This window comes from Saccopteryx bilineata, chromosome 1 (assembly GCF_036850765.1).
Source record: "Saccopteryx bilineata isolate mSacBil1 chromosome 1, mSacBil1_pri_phased_curated, whole genome shotgun sequence".
In the NCBI taxonomy this organism is placed as follows: Eukaryota; Metazoa; Chordata; class Mammalia; order Chiroptera; family Emballonuridae; genus Saccopteryx; species Saccopteryx bilineata.
This window is the reverse complement of record NC_089490.1, coordinates 162,511,061-162,533,720: the sequence shown is the minus strand read 5'-3', so window position 1 is coordinate 162,533,720 and position 22,660 is coordinate 162,511,061. Positions and strand designations below refer to the sequence as shown.

General features: G+C 46.3%; 1 protein-coding gene and 1 pseudogene across 1 annotated transcript; both read right to left on the bottom strand.

Moving 5' to 3' along the window:
* Positions 1–658: 658 nt before the first annotated feature.
* On the bottom strand, positions 659–21,807 carry NEIL2 (nei like DNA glycosylase 2). Its single transcript, XM_066253419.1, has 5 exons — positions 21,636–21,807; positions 19,706–19,845; positions 13,266–13,618; positions 4,651–4,847; positions 659–1,678 (listed from the first exon to the last, which is right to left on the bottom strand). The coding sequence occupies exons 2-5, from the start codon at positions 19,841–19,843 to the stop codon at positions 1,365–1,367; spliced, it is 1,002 nt and encodes a 333-aa protein (XP_066109516.1). The 5' UTR covers positions 19,844–19,845; positions 21,636–21,807; the 3' UTR covers positions 659–1,364.
* On the bottom strand, positions 8,060–11,593 carry LOC136321033 (citrate synthase, mitochondrial pseudogene; annotated as a pseudogene).
* Positions 21,808–22,660: the final 853 nt, after the last annotated feature.

The window sequence follows — 22,660 nt, the reverse complement described above, 5'->3', positions numbered from 1 at the left end:
CTTGTTTTTGTTGTTGTTTTTGTTTTCAGAGAGACAAGAAGGAAGAGGGGTGAAGAAAGAGATGAGAAGCATTAGCTCAAGTAGTTGGTTGCTTTGACTTTAGTTGTTTATCCTTGGCCCTTGTTTAACCATGTGACCTCAAGCAAGTTCCTCAGCCTGTCTAGACTTCAGTTTCCTCACCTATAAAACAAAGCCAGTCAGAGTGAATACCTACCTCCATGGGATTGCAGATTACATGGCGAGAGTAGGCTAAGTGCTTTACATAGTAAGGAATCAGTATATATACACTATTATACAGGTTATAGGTCTGCCATAAAGTGGCTTTGCCCACTGTTAACAACTCTCAATTTCATAAGACAGCTGAGAGAAAAGGAAAACCAGAAATATCGGCCACTGTTTTGAATTTCACTCACACAAATCACTATCTTCTATGTACCAGAGGCTGAAGCAACAGAAGTGAAATCCATCTCGGCTTCACCAGATCTCCTGCCAAGGCAAGTGCCCCGAGGAGCAGAAGAGCTGGTGTGAGCTCCCTAATCCCCCCTTCCTTTTAAGTGGACCCATCAGGCCTACTCAGTGAGTCCAAGCAGCCAGCCTCACAAAGCACTCAGTAATTTACATTGCTAGCACCATCCTGCCAAATAAAGATGACAACAGAAAATGACAAAGAGCTTTATTTGCATATCCTACTTTCTTCCAGCTGTTGTTACAAGTTTACACTGTGGCTCTACCAACCTTGATCCCTGCACTGTCCCACATAGCAAGGGTCACAAATATATCACCTTGGGAGGAAACAAGTAGCTGTTTCCTAAAGCCCACTGGGCACACCTCCTCCCCAACCCTTTCCCTGACTGGCTGTCTCCATCCCACGGAAAAGGACCCAGGCAGGAGGCTGAATCTGGGCAGGACCCTCACACGACTCCATCCTCACCCCTGGATCCCTCCAGGGAAATGAAAAAAGACAATTCCGTCTTCCTGTTCTCAAAGGGAGGGCCTTAAAACCAACCAATGTTTCAAAACCCAAATCAAACCAAACAGCTATTTCCACACTTATATTTTCATTACCCCACTGTTGTTCCAGGAGGCTTTTCCCTTAATTGTCATCATAACTTTTCTCATCTTTCACAATAACAGAACTAGATAGAAGATTTAACCAACACCTGGGGGGGGGGGATCTAACCCTGTGAAAACTCTGCCTTAGACATAACTTCAGTGAGATGGGTATGAGCAGGACTGGCATCCTCCTGCCTCACCCTCCCCTCTAATGACACCTGCAATCTCAAACCCTGCCCACACCCCCTTTCTCGACACCCTGGCATCACGCTCCCTTAAGGGCAAGGTCTGTAAAGAGGGGCCTGAGTGCCTTAGGAAAGCTGGACTGGCTCTGGCTTGTCGGGTGGCAGCCTGGGCTGGCACTGTGGGCACCACCACGTGAGCCTCTGGAAGCCACCTGGAGGCCCAAAGGCCTCCTTCATGACCTGGTGCCCAGCAGGGCACTGCTCCTTCTGGTAGATCTGCATGTGCTTCTGTCTGCCCTGGAACTTTCCCTGAAGCCAGTCTGCACTGAACTCCACCACGCGATCCACCAGGGTCTCAAGTTGCCGAGGACTGAGCAGTGACCCGAGAGTGAGCGGATGGATCCCAGCTTCATACAAAGCTTCGTTCTTAATGATGTTCCCTGGAAGAAAGCAGGGAGAGGACGAGGGATGAACACAGGACACATCTGCAGTGAAACCAGTGCATGAAGTTAATAAAGAAAACTCAAGCTCCTATGATGGCACAAGGGAGAAGCTCAGAAGACCTGGGGCCAGCTCTGCCATGTACAAGGACTCTCGGGGTGAGTGCCCCCATCCCCGAGTCAGTTTCCCTGTCTATAAAATGGGTTTGGTGATGCTTACTTTAAGGGTTGTTGTGAAGATGAAAGGAGATAAAAACTCACGCACGGCTCATGTTATATATAGCAGAGGGGTCCTCAAAATAGGCTCTGGACCCTGACTACCTGGGTTTAACTCCTGCTCATCCATCCACATCCTAGTGATATGACTGCAAATTCCTCAGCTTCTTTAGGCTTCAGTTTCCTCATCGGTAAATGGGGATGTTACCTGGTTTCTGTGAGCAGTGAGTGAGAATTCATACACACACACACACACACACACACACACAAATGCTGAGCACAGTGGCTGGTACGTAGAGTACTCAATAAGTATCAGCTGTATTATTGTTTAAATGTTAAGCATAATGCCTAAAATACAGAAAGTGCTAGGAGATATTATTTTATTATTTTTCTACTCCTGCCGCATTCCCTGTAAAGCCAGCCTTGCTCCTTCCTTGCAATATCAATAATTCTCTTCAAAATGTTCCAGCAATGGAGTTGCTATAATCTCTACTAGGCATTTATTTCAGACTCTCTCAAGGTATGGTGAACTGAGTCCATTCTTGCTGGGCCGTTAGTAGTAATCTCCTTCAGCAGCGAAGGTCGGGCTTGGTAGAAGGCAAGCGTTCAGCACGTGTGGAGTAAACGGGTGAATGAAATTACTGCCCTTTCCAGGGGCTTCATCATCCTACTCATGGCTATACACATAATTTCTAAAATTCACTGACACACTGCCTGGATTCCTATCTCAGGCTGTACCACTTACTAGCAATATGTCCTTTGCTTTCATTTCTTCATCTGAACAAAGGGAAAACTAGTAAATTACTATCCTACAGAATAGCAATAAGGATGAAACCCCATGCCTGGCATGTTAGAGTCACCTGAAAATTTTTGGCTGTTGTTACTATTGTTCATAATAATGTTTTGTTAGTAGGGCATTAGCTCTTGCTATATATACTCTAAAGGTCACTTCTGAAAAACCCTTTGCTCTTCAAGGAGTAGGGACTCCCATGGTCCTAACACAAACATGCAAGGCCACTGTCTGGTGAACCACTGGGCCTCATCCTCTCCCCCACCATGAGGTGAGCTCTGCCTGCAGCAGACAAAACGATGCCTTTGATATGGAGGTCACTCTGCCACCACCAGCTCGCCCTATTGCCTCAGCAGTCAATCACAGGGGCACATGCTGCCCCACTGTGGGAAATAATAAATGCTATGTTCTTATAGTCCAGCTAAGTTAACCTCCTAGTTTTCATAATTTTATTTATTTATTTATTCATTTTAGATGGGGGGAGGGAGTGGGGGAGAAGCAGGAAGCATCAACTCCCATATGTGCCTTGACAGGGCAAGCCCAGGGTTTTGAACCAGCAACCTCAGCATTCCAGGTCGACGCTTTATCCACTGCGCCACCACAGGTCAGGCTAACCTCCTAGTTTTCAAACTGCTCAGCTCTTCTCAATACTCACAGGTCCACTGCTCAGGAAACCTAACAGTGAAGGAACCTGCTTCCTCACTCATGTCTTGTAAGATCCTAATGTAGACCTGAGACATGTCTGCTCTGACCAGCAGGCAGCCCCATCTGCCGGAGAGCAGCCTCCATTAATAATGCACCAATCTGCCTGACCAGGCGGTGGCACAGTGGATAGAGCGTCAGACTGGGATGCAGAAGGACCCAGGTTCGAGACCTCAAGGTCGCCAGCTTGAGCGCAGACTCAACTGGTTTGAGCAAAAGCTCACCAGCTTGGACCCAAGGTTGCTGGCTCGAGCAAGGGGTTACTCCATCTGCTGAAGGCCCCCGGTCAAGGCACATATGAGAAAGCAATCAATGAACTAAGGTGTCGCAACAAAACTGATGATTGATGCTTCTCATCTCTCTCCATTCCTGTCTGTCCCTATCTATCCCTCTCTCTCTGACTCTTTATCTGTCTCTGTAGAAAAACAAAACCAGCCCTGGCCAGTTGGCTCAGCGGTAGAGCGTCGGCCTAGCGTGCAGAGGACCCAGGTTCGATTCCCGGCCAGGGCACACAGGAGAAGCGCCCATTTGCTTCTCCACCCCTCCGCCGCGCTTTCCTCTCTGTCTCTCTCTTCCCCTCCCACAGCCAAGGCTCCATTGGAGCAAAGATGGCCCGGGCGCTGGGGATGGCTCTGTGGCCTCTGCCTCAGGCGCTAGAGTGGCTCTGGTCGCAACATGGCGACGCCCAGGATGGGCAGAGCATCGCCCCCTGGTGGGCAGAGCGTCGCCCCTGGTGGGCGTGCCGGGTGGATCCCGGTCGGGCGCATGTGGGAGTCTGTCTGACTGTCTCTCCCTGTTTCCAGCTTCAGAAAAAAAAAAAAAAAACAAACAAAAACAAAAACAAAACAAAACCAAAACAAAACAATGCACCAATCTGCATTAGCAAACTGCATGGCTTTGATTCCTAACAGACACCTATCAAGCAGCCCCTGTGTCCCAGGCACAGTGCTAGGCAGTGGAGGATTCAAGGATAGATGAGACATAACTTTACCCTTTGGGGGGTTATATGCTAATGTGGCTGTCAGGAAGACTACAACTGATAACAGAATCTGGATATAAATTCTGAAGCCAGGAAAGAAGTTAGAAACTGCCTAATCTAACCGCCTCTGTTCATAAACGAAGGAAGTGGAGCTGAAGAGAGTAAGTGATCATCTGAAGCCCAGCAGTACTCACACTTGAGGTAGCTCTCAGGTCTGTGCTACCAGACCAGGGACTTTTCTATGAAATAACTCTGTGGGGATTATCCCGTTCCCATCAGTCATACCTAAGCCTGAGAAGTATCTTTGGTCCAACAGTGTATAGCAGACAGGCTGCTCCCGGCCCAGAGCTTCGAAGGCTTGTCCTCGGTGAAACTTTTCAGACAGGATGTCAGAAGTGGGTTTGAGCACTGGGGAAGAACCCCAAGACATCTGACAATTATAAAACACCAGGAAGCTGCCATCACCAAAGTTCAGGACCAACCTGGGAAGAAGGAAAAGGTAGTGAGCACACAGAGTGACCACAGGATTGTTAGGTCACTGGTCTGTACATTCCTACTCCACTATCTGGGTGAGCATGGGGAAGCTAAGGTCCCGAAAAAACAAAGGGATGGCTCTGCCAGAATAATAATAATTTCAGGGCTAAGCAGAGTAATTAAAAGAAAACATATGGCCCTTCGATTTTTGATCATAACAATACATGGACATACAGAAAAATCTCAAGTTCAGGAGCTGTGGTAACCTGCACAAAAAGAGGGCTTATTAGAAAGGAAGACACAGATGCTAATGAGGCACCACTCCCAGTTTCAGCAAGATTTACTGAGAAAGACACACCCAGACATACTCCCACAGGCTTCCTGAACTGTTGGAGACTGCAGGCTGACAGGGTCCTTGCAGATTAGATTTTTGGGGGACAGAGGTGTGGGGGACTGGCAGTAAGCTGACAATCTGTCCAACCCCCCACCTTACTTCCTTGATTAAGTTGCTAAAGGCTGACCCTGGCCAGTTGGCTCAGCGGTAGATCGTTGACCCAGTGTATAGAAGTCCCGGGTTCGATTCCGGTCAGACACACAGGAGAAGCGCCCATCTGCTTCTCCACCCCTCCCCCTCTCCTTCCTCTCTCTCTCTTCTCCTCCTGCAGCCAAGGCTCCATTGGAGCAAAACTGGCCCCAGGCGCTGAGGATGGCCCCAAGGCCTCTGCCTCAGGCACTAGAATGGCTCTGGTTGCAGGGAGCAACGCCCCAGATGGGCAGAGCATCGCCCCCTGGTGGGCATGCCAGGTGAATCCCAGTCGGGCATATGCAGGAGTCCATCTCTCTGCCTCCCCGCTTCTCACTTCAGAAAAATACAAAACAAATTGCTAAACACTAAGCTCTTCTCCATATCTCCACGTTAGCTGTGATGCTGGATTGTTTCTACTGTCCTATCCCCCATGTCCCTGGGAGAGAGAGGAGGCAGTTTTTTTTTTACCTTTTGTTTTGTGAAGTTAACATGTTATGCAGGGTGGAGAGTTTTCTGTACTGGGGAGAATTCTTGGGTTGCCTCTGCAACTGTGACTTTGTTTCAAAGATCCCTTAGATTTGCTAATGACTTGACTCTGCCCTATAAATAAAGCAGTTTGGGGCGTAGACTCGCTCTTGCCAGCTAAAGGCGGTGCAGAGGCTCTCCGATGCCATCCTTTTTCTCTGAGTTTATTTCTTCATTCCACACCCTTCTCACTCAGGACCTGGACAATTACTAGCTATGCTGGGACGTGGCACTGAACCCCAAGAACACAGGGAAAATCTTACGAATTCTGATTTAAAAAATAATGGGTTACTCTGTAAGAGAAGATAATGAGGCTGGAATTGGACTCCATATTGGAAGGAAGATGCAATTCGTGCATCTGACCACAATGACATTCTTATGCGAAAGCAAGAGGGTGAATTTATACAGAGGAACAGGAACTCGAAAACCATCTCTGCATAATATGACGTGAATACTCAAATCAGCAAGGATTGCGAGCTAGGGGAAGACGAAAAGGACAAGACAGAATGAGCAGCACTGGATTTTGTATGTTTACTGTGAGATCTAAAATGGATTAATTATGAAAGCGCAACTGAAAACTACAACACAAGTGTTAAGAAGAATTCTTAAAGCAAACGATACCTATTTTAATGTTTTTAATTTAATTAGTTTTGTGGGCTTTTTGTTAACAAAACCATTTAGTCCACATTTTATACAGAATAATCTGAAATATGCGTCACGACTTGACAAGTTACCCAGGGTTTTACAGACAGTGTGTCCATCTCAACACCGTGGGGATGAGGATCCACACAAACCCAGGCAGGAGCTGTGAGGGAGGAAGGGGGCACAGCAGCAGTGTATTTCAACCCTTTTTTATTTTTCTTTCATTTTTAAAAGAATTTCTATTTCTTGATTTCAGTGAGAGAGGAAAGGGAGAGGGAGAGATAGGAACACTGAGCTGTTCTTGCATGTACCCCTAAGTGGCAACCTCTGCGCTTCCAGATGATGCTCTAACCAACCAAGCTACCTGGTGAGGGCTCAACCCTTTCCTAAAGAAAAGGCAGTAGAGCAACGGGAGTCACTGAGAACCTGCACAGAGGGGGCTTCTAAAACACACTGTACTGTGAGCTCTTAGGGACGGGACAGGCAGGATGAGGACCCTGATACATGAAGGGATACTTCCTTGTGTCAGGGGAGGAGGAGGGAGGCTTATTATGTTTAATGCTCTCAGCCCCTGGGCCTGATATTTAAAGGATACCATGTCCAAAGTTAAATCATTTCCTTGCTCAGAAAAAGGTGCCAGTATATCCCGGGGACCAGACCATGTAGACATCGTGCTGGTCATTCCCAAGTCCTGATTCTATAGCCCACAACATGTGAAAATAAAGAGATAAGAAGTTCAGAAGGTAGCAGCTAAACAGCTTAGTTCATGGTAATAAGCACTTATAAAGCCAAAGGACTGGGAGGACAATGTATCAGACAGTGCTCTACATGACCTGCTGAAAAGACCAAGAGGGGGAGCCCAGAGCATCCTGTTTGAGGAGCAACATGTACAGAAAATCTCAAAGGAGGTATTACAGTAATGGGGATGAGAACACTCCCAGATCTTAATTCTTATGGGATAATTTTAAAAAGTAAAAATCAAACACTGGGTGCCAGTAACAACAAATGCCACGGCCTTTATGGTTACCTGGAAGCATAAAAAAAATGCCCAAAGCATGTCCAGCTAACCAACAGGTCTTGCTAGGAAGTGTCTGTGCACAGTGGAGAGGGGCCCCCGGGCTTGGTACAGCCAACAATTGAACAGGATCCCTATGGAGACAGGAGGTGCAGAGTCCTGGTTCATTGGCCTCGTGAGGGCTGGGCGGAGTAGAACCAAAGCTCCAACGTGCCTGCAGATTCTCTGCACTCAGCTCTGACCCAGGGAAAGAGGAGCCAGATTCTAACACACACCACATGCTTTAGTCCTGGTCACCCCGCAGTTGACGAGCAACTCATACCAGGCAGGGGAAAGGAGCTGGTTAGGGGAAAAGGGTTCACCTGTCATCTTAATTTATATTTTAACCTCAAACTTATTATTAGTGCCTCAGATACAATTTAATCCTATGTCTTTAAAAGCCCCCTGAAACAAAAGTATACTTTTTTTAAGCTCTCCAACTTCTAGTAGTTAGTTTCCCCCCATCTCCAGTTTTACCCGGACTTAGAGTTCACAAACTGCACCAGGCCAGCGGTGCTCATGGACGTGGGCCTCTGTAGAGGGCAGCCTAGGGCTCAGCTCCAGGGGAAGTGTGCCAGTTCACCTGATGCTCGTGACACCCCAGCCGGACTGTGCAGTGACTCATCTCTGCCATGCCACAGTACTGGCAGCACCCCACTGTGAGCATCTCCCTTTGGTCCCTGCATCTCTGCCATGCCACAGTACTGGCAGCACCCCACTGTGAGCATCTCCCTCTGGTCCCTGCATCTCTGCCATGCCATAGCACTGGCAGCACCCCACTGTGAGCATCTCCCTCTGGTCCCTGCCCTGCTCTGAGAATACTGGACACAGTCTTGTACAGCTGAGCGACCAGCAGAAACACGGGGTCAGGAAGCAGGTGTTTCAGAGCAAACTCTCGCTGACCCGTCTTCTGTGGGTCAATCTTCCTTAGTACTGTATGGCCACGGCCTGGGACAACCCATCCTGAGTTTAGTGTGTGCCATAGTCTCGTAACTTCTCATCGGACACACCTTTGCCAACTCCTTTCTGTAGTTGTGCCAGCCAAACAAGCTCTTCCTGATTTGCCAGTCCATGTCAGATTTCTGCCAATCTATTCATGGCTGCTGCCAAGGATAGGTAGGGGTATGCCTACCAACCAGCTGGCATGGGCACTTACGATGCCACCTTCATGGTCACTATGGACGGTGAGGTACAAGCACATGAGCTCGGTAAATCGAGCATCGCTATAGCCTAATATGCTGGTGAAATTGGGGAACCAGTCCAGTTTAGAGTCAATGGCCCCAGTACTGCTGCCCTCCCAGTACAGATTCTGGTAGACCTTTGTGGCAACACAAGGTAGCTTTGTGATCAGATCTCTACAGTCTTCATAAATCAACTCCCAAGTAAATCAACTTGGTTCTATTGATACCCTCTGCAAATGCTCAGGCAAAGTAACTTTCCCTGTTGAGAGCTGTGATGGCTGCACTGAGCTGAGACATAGGGTGGAGACTGGCGGGAAAGGTGTCCAAAATGGTGACCACATGAAAGACACAGCCACCCTCTTTGCTCGCTCTTTTGAGAGCCAAGATACCTGTTCCTCTGTTGGGATTTGCCCAGTTACCAGCAGCCAGAGTAAGCCTTCTGGCAGGTGTTCTTCCCCACCCTTATCCTTGGGGAGCAGTTTCTGGCATTCAGGAATACTGTAGCCTCGGAAATGGACGCCCTCATCAGGATCAAGAACTGGTGTTTCATATACCCATCCCTTCATGCCCCTCAGGGCCACCACCATCCATCATGCCCACAGGGACCTGGCCCGCCACTGTCTTGCCATGTTGTTGCCTGAAGGTCTCAATGCTGGCCTGCTCCTTAGGAACTGGGTCAGCCAAGATACAGCTTTCAAATTCGTGAAGGAAGCACTAGCGTGCTGGGCAGCAGGAACAAGACAGGATGCATTCTTGCCCCAATGAACCAGTGGTTGTGGTGAGGAAAGACGTGGAGATGGGTGGACAAGGTTCTGAATTAGTTTAATTATATATAATTACATAATTAAGCATCTGGAACTAAAATTCTAAACTATCTCAGCAAATGCAGGCAACAGGGTGGATGTGACAGGAAGCAGTAGTGAAGCAGAAATACTGTCAGGGTCTCATCTCAGAGGAGTGAAGGACAGTGACCAAAACACCCATCTCAATAATAAGGGAGAAGTGTTATTCATTTATGTTATTAAAAACTTGATCTTCAACTGTCAAATGTAATTGAAAAATAAATTTAAAACAATTTTTAATTTGATGGTTATTAACTCCTAAAACAATACAGGTATACTATAAAGATAAAAGTATTACCAAAAGAATGAAGATAAATAACAATACTTCCAAATTAGCACAAAAAAAAAGCAGAAAAGAAATAAGTCCAACAAAAAGAAACAAGGTATAATAAAATGGCAAATGAAAGAAAATCCAAGTACTAGTTATTCAAAACAGTTTCAGTTTGAGTTTTAAAGAGATATAAAAATGCCCTGGCCAACTGCCTCAGTGGTAGAGCATAGGCCCAGCATGTGGAAGTCCTGGGTTCAATTCCTGGTCAGAGCACACAGAAGTGGCCATCTGCTTCTCTACCCTTTCCCTCTCCTTCCTCTCTGTCTCTCTCTTCCCTTCCTGCAGCAAAGGCTCCATTGGAACAAAGTTGGCCCAGGTGCTGAGGTTGGCTCCATGGCCTCCACCTCAGGTGCTAGAATGGCTCTGGTTGCAACAGAGCAACACCCCGGATGGGCAGAGCATCACCCCCTAGTGGGCATGCTGGGTGGATCCCAGTCAGGCGCATGCGGGAGTCTGACTGCCTCCTTGCTTCTAACTTCGGAAAAATACCCCCAAAAAAGAAAAGATACAAAAAATCCTGCTTCACAGTATATAAGAAACATCTAAAATAAGTGAAAAAACATAAAACATACCTACAACTAAGTAAGAAAAGCCCAAGGGGTGGGCTGACCACACAGAGTGGCACTATTAACATCAAGAAAGTCATAATTCAAAACCAAAGGCAAAGAGAGGGTATGCTATTTAATTATGAAGATGTAAAGAATCTATGACAGTCAGGGACCCTGATGCCTGGGACCACAGGGCAGCAAAACACGCAATCAAAAATGCTTACAAAGAAAAGACGAGAAACTTTCTAAAACCACAACTACCCTGGGGGACTTAATGCTTCTCTTCTCAAGTTTGGCACATTAAGTGAACAAAAAACAAGCAAGGACAGAGAATCTGAGTTATCAAAGCCATAACCTGTTCTTAACTTTTACAGAATGTTTTACTTTGAATGAACATACTATCTACATTTATGTAAATACAGTGTAAAGCAAAGAGCAATTATGTGTTTAATTACAAATCTCAATGCCAAAAGTAGAAAAAGTACAGACTTTGATCCTAACACTGATCATAACCAATAAAAAATTACAACAAAACAAGACGATGACTCCAAACACTCAACCATTTGGAAAATTACAAAACTCTCTTAGATAAACAGTGTATAAAACTAACATTATTTAATTGAAAGCCCAACAATGTAGATAAAATTCTGGAAAGCCTAACTAAGGAAAAAAGGGGTAAAGATACAAAGTAACATAAAAAACATGAAAAATTAGAAGGAAGACATAATAGACAAGACTTTAAAAGTAAGACAGTGACAGGTGTTAACTCCATGACAAATGTAAAAACCTGGGAGCCTTGCTAGTGGGAGAACATTTCAATCCCCTATGGAGACTGACTAGTTCAGGAAGCAGCCCAGGAGCCAGCTGCAGACAGTGAGGTTTGCTGGGGGCTTTTGAGGAAGCTCCCCTTGCTCAAATGAATGTTTAGAAATGGCCCCTTCTCCTTTCCTTTCTTTGTGCGGACTTACACCTGGGACTGCAGAGCCTCTTGCAGCTAGCTGATCTAAGGACAAACCCAACATGTGGAAAAGTGCAAAGAAAGGAGACTCACAGGAGCCTGAAGCCAAAAGCTGAGAACTGGGTCAATGCCAAAGCCTACTTCCATCTCCTCCCAATTTAACCCTTTGAGTAGTGAGTCTTTTTCATGCTCGCTGACTTCCGGGAGTGAGGTTGGTTTTTTTTTCCAAAAATGAAATGAGTTCCAGTTCCAGTTTTATTAACTTAAAATCATGTTTGTTTGATAACCAATTTATGGATGGAAATAAGAAGAACATACATTTGCCTTTTTTTGTATTTTTCCAAAACCAGAAATGGGAGGCAGTCAGACAGACTCCCGCATGCGCCCAATCCGGATCCACCCGGCACGCCCACCATGGGGCGATGCTCTGCCCATCTTGGGGGGGTTGCTCTGCCGCAATCAGAGCCATTCCAGCGCCTGAGGCAGAGGCCACAGAGCCATCCCCAGCACCCGGGCCATCTTTAGCTCCAATGGAGCCTCAGCTGCGGGAGGGGAAGAGACAGAGAGGAAGGAGAGGGGGAGGGGTGGAGAAGCAGATGGGCGCTTCTCCTGTGTGCTCTGGCCGGGAATCGTACTGGGACTCCTGCACGCCAGGCCGACGCTCTACCACTGAGCCAACCGGCCAGGGCCACATTTGCCTTTTTTTTAATCTTGCCTTACACATTTTTAAAATAAAAATTTCTGAACGATCAGACTCTGGATGGTCAGGAGGCACGAGGATGGACATGAACGTTCATACTACTGAAAGGGTTAAGCCAACCTGAGTTATTTTTACAGTCCAGAGCATCTTACTAGCCCTTCATCAGACCATAAATAAAGACTGCAGTTCTGAGCATTAAAAAAATAATAATATGAGACTTAAGAAAATAGAAAAGCAGTGTGACTTTTGGGTTAAAGAAGCTATCATAAGAAACATAGCAACCCCATACGGTGCCAGACTTTAATAACTTCCTAAGTTATATACATGTCTAATCACTACATTGTATAGCAGAAACTAATACAATATTCTGTGTTAATTGTAATTGAAAAATAAAAAATTATTCAAAAAATACTATTTACTACATAAAAATTAAAAATCCTGCATGCCAAACAGGCACAAAAACTGTCAAAAGACACAGACAAGAAACAACGCTGGTATCACACATCACAAAGGTTAACACATAATATCCAAAAACTCCTACAAAGTGACAAAAAAGAAAGTACACAATCCAGTGCTGGTGGGAAATCAGCTCAGCGAGCCTTCTGCAAGGCCAGAAGAATGTTCAACCACAAGCCTGCTCAGGCATCTTATCAGCAATGCCCCCTCTGGGTCCGTATGCTCAGGAAATAACCCTGAATGTGGATAGTATTTTAAGCACTAAGATAGTCTCAACATGAACAGATTAAAAACTGAGACAATTCTGTCCCTAACTCAGAGTGTCCCTAACTGGGACAGTTCTGTCCCTAACATCAAGCCATCCAATGTTCCTCAGAGGCCTCGCCTCCAAGGCCGTGTTTGTTGGGAAAGTTCTCCCCTTCTCTAAGCTAACCCAGGATGTGAGCATTCCTCTCTGGGTGCCGACTAGTCTACTTCCTACGACAGGTAAGCAAGCGGAGAAGGGTAAGGGTCTTCTCTCCCCTAGGAAGCGGACTGCTGGACAGCAGACTGGAGAGCCACCTGAGGGTGCCCACGGTGTGCCACACCGTGGGGGCCACGTTGGACACTGCAGACCGGTGCAGATGCAGATACAGCCCACGGCCCACTCCACCATGCCATTACCTTGGACTGGGGTCTCTCCAGTCACCCCTCTTGTTTGCTTTTTTTGCTCTGGAGAATTCGTTCACCCAGATGCTGCCAAACAAACCAAAGCTGATCTGCAGCCACTTCTCAGCACCTCCTGCAGGGCCGTCTCCCTCCAAACACCCAGAACCGTGGTCTCCACTGTGGACAAGCTCCAGAGACTGGGAGGACTGGCCGGAGATTTTCTGGCTGTCGGGACCCACAGTCTGCTTTTGGTCCCCAGCCTCTTCCTTCCTGTCTCCTTTTTGTAGAGGTTCTGGCAATGGGTTGTTGCCAGGAGACCTGGTTCCTTCATCTAGATCAAATCTAAGGAATAATTTCTTTCCATGGACCTAGAAAAAAAATGAACATGATCTAAGCCTTTGCTTGTAGATGTATTTGTGTACCCCCCCAAATTTCTATATTGAAAACACAACCTTCAGTGGTTTGGTATCTGAAGGTGGCTTCTGGAAGGTGATTAGTTCACGAGGATGGAGCCCACCTGAATGGGATTGGTGCCCTTTTAAAGAAGACTCCAGAGAGTTCCCTTGTCCCTTCCACCACGTACGAATACAGAGAGAAGATGACCATCTATGAGCCAGAAAGCTGAATCTGCCAGCACCTGGATCCTGAATTTTTAGCTTCCAGAACTGAGAAATAAGTTTCTGTGTTTATAAGCCACCCAGTCTGTGACATTCGGCTATAGCATAAACAAAGAAAGCCTCACAGACCTAGAAAGGGGAAGACTAACAAGGGGCATTTTTCTCCATTCTTGCCTCCTCTACGAAGCTTTCCAAAGTTGAATATTTTACACTTGACTTTTGCTCTTTGCTCCAGGGTTGTGGGCAGTTAGCACTGTAAGGTCAGTGGATAATGGGGGAAGGTCACGTGAGGAACCCGGGAACTTTGGCTAGGGCTGCCCACAACCAAGCGCGCCAAAAGAAACTCCCAGGAGTCCTTTGGAAAAAAGCAACCGTCTGCCAGCCAGTGAGATTTCACCACGTCATATTAGCTCGACCACCCTAGGGACCCTTTAAATATCTCCCACACGGGTCACCCCTTGCGACTTCCCTGGCCTCCATCTTTTCTTGGGGCCAGGGAACCTCTTCGGGGGAGATGCGTGCTCTGTACTCAATAAAGCTTTTTACTATTCTACACTTCGTGGCTCCGGCCCCTTTCTTCCTTCTTGGCGGGGAAAAATACCCTTACAAGCACATTTTCAAGTGAGTAGATTCAAGTGGGAATCAGACTAGCAGTGAAATAGAACCATTCTAGACAGCAGGGCCACCCTAGAATGGTTCCAACTTCTTTCATGGATTAGCTAAATGAATACAAATTGTCATCCCTGTATTCAGTGATTAATGTTTTTTTTAAAAAAGAAATAATGAGCATACAGGTGCCACACATTGTAAAGACAACACATTGTAAAATTTGGCACTCCCCACCACCCCCTGAAATTGGATTTAATAGAAGTAACAGCCACAAGAGAATTCAAAATAAAAAAGTATAATCAATAAAATGGAATACTGACATAATAATTGACCAGTATGACTCAACCCACCACTATACAATGAGTAAAGAGTTCACCTCACCCTAATGTAAACAATTTCAGTAAAAGAACAGGGAAATGTGTGCCAAAGAATGTTCCAGCTGCTTTGTTTTCTATTTTCATATGGAAGCCTTAGTAGACAATGTCTACACAGCCAGACCAGGATGAGCCTGTTCTACATGACCTGAAATTCAGGCAGTCTTTCAACCAGTTAAAACCAAAGCATCTGGCGTTAACAATGGAAGTGCCCGTGTTACTCTGACACCAAGGATGCCTGCCTCCTTGAAAGTCATGGTTCTGGTATGATCTCCAATTTGTCCATTAGTACAAAAATTACCACTGTAGCAGTCTTGAAATCTTCTCCCCAAAAGAGGACATTACCTTTTTAAATAATTCCAGAATAACATATGTGCAAATCGGAGCACAGCTATTTATTCCTATACATGAAGAATGGTTTAACTGAGCTACATAAAAAAGAAAAACTGAGCAAGGAATTAAGCGGGCATAACAGAATTTGCTCCAGAAAATACTTTCTCAATGCAAATTCACCAATGTCGATATAATGCTAAAGAAAATATTTGTCAAATGCCCCTCAGGGTCAAAACATTTCCCAGGCCCAAAATGCTTTGGTCAGGATATCCTTATACCCTTTTCAACTATGACAATTTCTACTGTCCCTCTTTTAAATTCCTGTGCACGCCGGTTCCTTCAAATAACTGACCATTAATTAAGTTGATACACCGTGCCAAACAGAATGGTAGGCTCTGAGGCGCACACAGATGAATAAGTCTCTGCTCCTTCCTTCCAGGAACTCAGTATTTAAAAGGAAGAAATCTGACACATGCTACAACATGGATCAACGTTGAAAGCATGCTCAGTTAAAGAAGCCAGTCACAGAAAAACACACATATGATGTCCTTGATTGCATGCATGTGAAATGTCCAACAAAGGCAAGTTTATAGAGACAGAAAATCAATTAGTGGTTGCTCAGGGCCGTGGTTGGGGTGAAATGCAGAGTGACTGCTAATGGACATCAGGTTTCTTTTGGGGGTGATAAAAATATTCTAAAATTGATTGTGGTGATGGTTGCACAACTCTGTGTGAAGACACTAAAAGTCATTGAATTGCACACTCTAAGTAGATGAATTGTATGCTATGTCAATTATATGTCAAAAATGTTATATATATACTAGAAAGCCCGGCGGTCATACAAAATGACCACTGTTCTAGATATTATAAATTGTAATTAAAATGATTTGTGCAAAGGTGTCTGCTAATTCAAACCGAATTACCCAGGGCAGGTGGCGAGGACGCCACTTTGCTTAGTGCCCCACGGGGTGTCCCCCTTCTACTTGCTTAATTGCTTAAAGTAGAGTGCAATGAAGGAAACCACTGGCGGTACATTTCTTAAGAGCCACCGCTAGCTCAATAAATAAAGGTGATTTAAATAATAAAATGTTAATTCACATGTCAAAGTTTCTCCGTTTGAAACTGTTTTAATCCTTTTTGCGTTTCGGTCAGCATTACTGTCGTTTTTTTGCATTTCTCTCCTGCCTTTGTTCAAGGGACTCATTTTGTCAAGACAGGCTTTTCTGTCTTGCATCTGAGGCAAGCCTTGTTTCTCTATGCTCATCAGTCTCATTTTGCCGAGAAAGATGCATTTGCTCTGCGACTGAAGCAAGCCTTGTCTTTCTCTGCTCAGTGGTTTCTTTTTGTCGAGAAAGCCGTTTTTGTGCTTTAGCTCCTTTTCTCTCCTCTTCAGTGCTGTATTTTCTAGGAGGCATTCTTAAAAGAAATTACATTAAGACATAGTTTTTATGTAAAACAGATGATTGCCAATGCAAACAAATGTTCACCTTTCCCCTGACCCGCTCAATTTGCGTTCAGCCATGGCACCTTCACCCCATTGGCTAGTACAGTTACACAAGCAACCAATAAGCTATCAGCGACAGACACTTAAGCCGCATATAATAAAGATTTTTTTTTAATTGAAGGATTGGTTAAAAGTGTACGATCCCTAGATATCCCCCTACCACCCTACCCAACTGTCGATGTAAAAAAATGCCCAAACCTGTACAGAATTTTTATGAGTTTTTTAAGCCAAACTGACAACACAGGCTGGGGAGCTAGATCTCAAATGCTCTGGAGAACAACAGTTTTGCAGCTTCTTTTATGCATTTGAAATTAAGGACTTGCCTGACTACTGGTGGCGAAATGGATAGAACATCGACCTGGGATGCTGAGGTTCCAGGTTTGAAACCCCTAGGTTGCCAGCCTGAGCACAGGCTCATCTGGCTTGTGTGCAGAACTGTCAATTTGAGCATGGGCTCATTGGAATGATCCCATGGTCGCCAGCTTGAGCCCAAGGTCACTGGCTTGAGCAAGGGGTCTTTAGCTGGAGCCACCTAGTCAAGGCACATATGAAAAGAAATCAGTGAACTCAAGTGATGCAACTGTGAGTTGATAGTTCTTATCTCTCTCCCTATCTCTCTCTCACACACAAAAATAAATAAATTAATTAATTAAGCACGTAATTTAAGAAAGATTACATGGAGGTAGGAAAAAGCAAAGGGGGACTGGATTAGAGGATAGTCAACAAGATTACGAGCTTTCAAAAGTATATTAATCTAGATGCACAAAAACAATGAATAAACTTTTAACTAAAAAGTTTCAAGCAACATATAGGGGGACGAGCATGTGAGGACACAGGGAGAAGATGCTGTCTATAGGACACAGAGAGAGGCCTCAGAAGAACCAACCTTGCTCTCTTCTTGATCTAGAATTTCCAGAATTATGAGACAATAAATTCCATTAAATTAAAAAGTTATATGCCTGGGGCACGACTATCCACCATGACCTGATCAGTTAAGAATTTATGATCAGGCTTGATCTGTGGTGGTGCAGTGGATAAAGCATTGACCTGGAAAACAGAGGTCGCCAGTTCGAAACCCTGGGCTTGCCTGGTCAAGGAACATATGTGAGTTGATGCTTCCTGCTCCTCTCCTCCCCTTTTTTCTTCTTCTTCAAAAAAACAATTTATGATCAGATCACCCTGTGAGGTTATTTTCCATAGAATGCCTTGTTTTCACCCGCACAAACAAGGACAGAATAGAAACACTACTCAATATTTATCTCCCATGCACTTCTGCTCAAGCAGCTCCTGGAGTGCGTGCTCTGCCAAATGAGTATAAAACAAAGGAAAAGATGATACTGGACCAGGTGTAGAGAGAATGCCGGCTACCTGTCTCCACTTCCCTACTAATGAATCTATCTACTGATTTACAGAGATCTCAATACATTCAGCTAAAAATCTACACACACACCCCAGCCCCAGATGGGCTGATAGTGAGATGTACGCACTCACCTTCCAAAGTCAATTTTCAGTTCCAGAGGGGAAGGGATCAACTGATAGAGAAGGAGCCCACTGATGAGTCCTTACTGCCCACATGGAGGCAGTTCCCCAAGGCCACCTCCCTTGGGCTCCTCAGGCTCCCACAATGCCAACTTCTGCCTTGGTTTACTAGAAAGCCAGCCCCCAGTTCCACCTCAAGGCTCCCATGCCACACATCTCTGCCTACACAGCCACTTGGTAACCATTCTTTGCAGTCCAGCTCTGTAATAGGCACATGCTACGTGATGGGATTCCTGAGAGGAAGGGGCATAATCTTGCCCCTGCAAATTTTGCAGGACCATCAGGACAAAGTCTAAATACTCTCATGGGAGAAGCAAGAACCTGAGGTCAGACGGCCTGGGTTCCAGTCTCTGTCTCTTGTTAGCTATGTCAACTTGGGCTAAATGCTCCCCCTACTCTGAGCCCGTCTCCAAATGCAGAAGCCATAGGGGAAGAGCTAGACCTCTCCCAGGTCTAACCACGAATGGTTGTATAGCCTGACCTGTGGTGGCACAGTGGATAAAGCGTCGACCTGGAACACTGAGGTCGCCAGTTCGAAACCCTGAGCTTGCCTGGTCAAGGCACACATGGGAGTTGATGCTTCCAGCTCCTCCCCCCTTCTCTCTCTGTCTCTTTCTCCTCTCTCTCCCTCTCTGTCTCTCTCCTCTCTAAAAATGAATAAAATAAAAAAAAATTAAAAAAATGATTTAAAGAATGGTTGTATAACCTGTGGGTGTGTGTGTGAAAGGTAAGGTTGAAGAAAGCAAACTAGATTTACTGAGCACCTATTATGTGCCAAGCATAAAGTCGGCTTCATATAACAATGTAACTGCTAAGTGATTTATCCCTATTTATAACTGCAAAAAGTAGAACTAAGATTAAGTAACTTGCTTAGGAGCACATAGCTAAGCAACAGCTCACTTAATTTTTCTACATCCAACTGCTATATGCCTAAGTGCCAGACACTGAGCTAAGTACCAGGGATACAATATTGATGAGGACACATCTCCTGCCCTAACTCTCTGTCTTCTCCACTCAACAAGCAGGAAAAATCAGAGGGATGCTTGAGTCAGACCACAGGAGCCATGTGAACCCCTTGAGGGAATTCTGACTTATGCTCAGGGTAAATGTGAGCCAAGATGGAAGCTTGATCAGTAGGCTATGTCCTTTCCTTATGTCCTTGACCCATGGGATTAAACTTGGTTCCTAAGCAAAGGTGCACATCAGAATCCCTCCAGGCTCCCAGAATCAGAATCTCCAGCTTGTGCATGTATATTTTTTATCGTCCCAAGGGCCACTGTGATGCCCACTTCCAGCTGAGAAACACCAGACTGAACGAGGAGGAGCTCATGGAGTCCTAGCATGGAGTCCGAGACGGGCTAAAGGACATAATGGCATGGAAAGTGTTGAGGTAAATTCCAGGGAGGCACAGGATGTGCTGATGATGCCGGCCCACCTGTGTGAGGTATGAACAAGCCCACCAGAAGATGACGAACTCACCTGGGCGTCCTGGAGCCATAGGAACTGTAAGGTGGCAGGGTTTAGCTTCTTACTGCTGCCCCCTGTCTTGACCACCTGCTGCCCCACAAAAGGGGAGACCAAATGGTGAAACTTCCTCACAGATGGCCCTTCTGGCATCCCTGCAAGCAGAAATGACACAGGTGGTTTCTCTCCAGCACCTACGATGGGTGCCAAGCTCCAAGCAGCTTTTTTGACCCAAAGGGAGTGTGGTTTGGGAGGACAGCCAGATCAAAGAGACCAGCTGAGGCAGCTTCCCAGGAATAGTTTTCCTTTCCAGGTCCTCTCACCTTCCTTCAGGTAGCAAACAATGAAGTTCCCGCAGTGTGCTAAACATCACCTCCGGGCACCCTCTCCTTTGATCCTGTGGCAGCTTGAACAGGAGCAGGCCCTTGTTATTTTTCACCTGGTCTGTGGGCACTAACTCATCCCCACACTTTTTCTAACCCCATCTATTCCCTCCAAAACCAATTCAACCCACTGCTGCTGAATTATTCCCCACCCCTTTCCATTTTTAGGGAAGAGTTGGTCGCGGTAGAGAAGGCTATAAGGTACACAAGGACACAGATGTGGATCCAGCCCTCCCAGGACCACCTCACTAGTGAGGGCGCTGTGTGTGCGCCAATAGTACAGAGATCAGAATCCTGGCACCTGCAGAAACAGGGTCATGTGGGTTTAGAGCAAGGAGAGGTCACATCCAGCTTAACTACAAATATGTATCCCTGGGAACTGAAAAGCAACTGGGGTTCCATTTTAACCCTGATGTAGGGTTATCTTTAGATCTCTCCCTGCCCTAAATCATCCAGGTTCACTGACAGCTTGTGAACAAGGCACCCCGGCTTCTCAGACACAGAAGTGCCCTTGCCACAACCTTTACCCAGGGCACACTACTTAACTACCTGTTTCCTCACCTGCACAAGACTGTAAGTAATGATGAAAACCCAAAGAACTAAGTAGGTTCCTGGCATGGTGGGAGCTCCTTGTATTTCAGCAATTCTAAAAAAAAATGTTTAAACCTCTGAAATGGGAATGTCTCTTACAAGCCATGCTTTCTCATAGTTTAATAAGCAGCACATTCAGTAATGTGTATTTTAAATTTAATGATGTTTTAGAGTCACTGAAATGTAGTAATATTTCCCTAATCAGACCTTGAAGACACTAGAGATTCTATAGTGACAAAAAGCTGGGCTACCAGGAGACTTGCTGTTGACCTTAACCTTCACCAGCTCTCTGTGTCGAGGTCATCTCCAAAAGAGGAAGCTTCTGGAAAAACTTCCCTCTGAAATGCATCTAATTCTTAAAGGATCTAGACACATGGTATGTTTCTTTTAAGTATATTTACGAAGATGGAAAATTGGGCAGCAAATTGCCTCTACCATATAGCCTTAAAGGGTTAGAACCAAAAGGGACACCTTTGATGGGGAAACCACGCCAGGCCTCAAGCCCCTCCTCTCTCAAGGCTGGTTAATGGCTCGCTTAGCAGACTCTGAAAACAGGAGATGAGAGAGAGGAGCGTCACCATCGCCCTCTTTTTTAAGGTAAATCACTCACTCCCATGGGGAGAGGCTAAAATGGATGCTTTTCCCAACTTCCTGGGGGGGGGGGGGTCAGAGGTGGGCGCAGAGACAGGGCTGAAACCCCCCAGGGAGAAGAGTAGGCAGGGACAGTGGTAAACATCCCTCGGGGGTTGGGGGGTGCGGGTTCCATAGGGGATGCTTCTTAGTTTTTCGGTAATTGACTTTTCCCGCAGGTAACAAGGTCACGACAAGGCGCGCAGGCGACGGTAAAGCTTGGGAAACCTAGGATTAAGATGGGGTTAATTTTAAAGTGCCACTCCGCGCACCTCCCAGGAGGGCGCCCGCAGCCCTCTCCCCGCCCGCGAGGGCCGCCCGGGGCTGGCGGCTGCACTCACCGGCTCCGGGCCCGCACGCCGCCGACTGCCCGGGAGGACTGGGCGTCCGCGCACTGCTCTGCCTCCCGCAGCGGCTGCGGACGCTGTGCTGGGAGCGCGGAGCCCGGCTTTGGTCCAAGGTGGGAAACAAGGCGCAGCGCAAGGGTCCCCACTCGTGGTGGGCACGTGACTGTGTTTGGGGGCGGACGTAGAGTCGGCTCCGCCTCGGATGGGCGGGGCTAGATGTCAGTGGGTGGGCACGGGGCTTTGGTGGGGCGGAGCTCGCCCTTGGTGGGCCTTCTTCGGTGGGAGTCCTGGAGGCCCCGCGGCGACCAGGGGTCAGGGTTAAGGGTGGACGTGGGAGAAGGGCAGTCCAAGACTGAGATTGAGCGATCCATGGCAAGAAAGGAGCTGCCTTTGGAACGTGTATTGTTTAACGAAGACAGACGGTTATAGAGAAAAGTTGATTAAGTATCTGAACAGGAGAACCTCGGATGGTTCAGGCAAAAGCATGCCTTTAAGTTGATTTTGCTCAGCCTCCAAGTCTGGAGATGTCATTATGAAAAGGAAACGGGGCGCCAAGAAATTCTCAGTGTAATTTTTAAAGTGAGATCTCTATATAACTTGAATGTTATTTGCATTTTTACCACAAATTTTGCCTTAAAAGTAATATTTGTATGTTAAAGTTTTATTTCAAAGAATAAAAAGATAAAATAGTAGACTATTTAAAAGTAAGGATGTTCCCATTGTTAATTCTCCAAAGAGGATGGGGAACGGAAACAGGACAGCAGGCACCGTGGACCCTGGCTGGGGGGCCCTGGGGAGAACCTGGCCAGCACAGGAAGCAGGTGTCCTGCTGAGTGACAGGGAGCAGTTCAGCCCCCCTTCTATTGAAGAGGCTTGGGCTAGAAGTGAGGAAAGGGTAGGAAGGTTTGGAGCATCCAGGGATCTCAGCCCAGAGGAGCCCTGGACAGAGTGGATGAGTTTTGTGGCATGGAGTTTTCAGGAGGGATCCCCTGAGAGTCTTCTAGTCTTTCTCTTTCTAT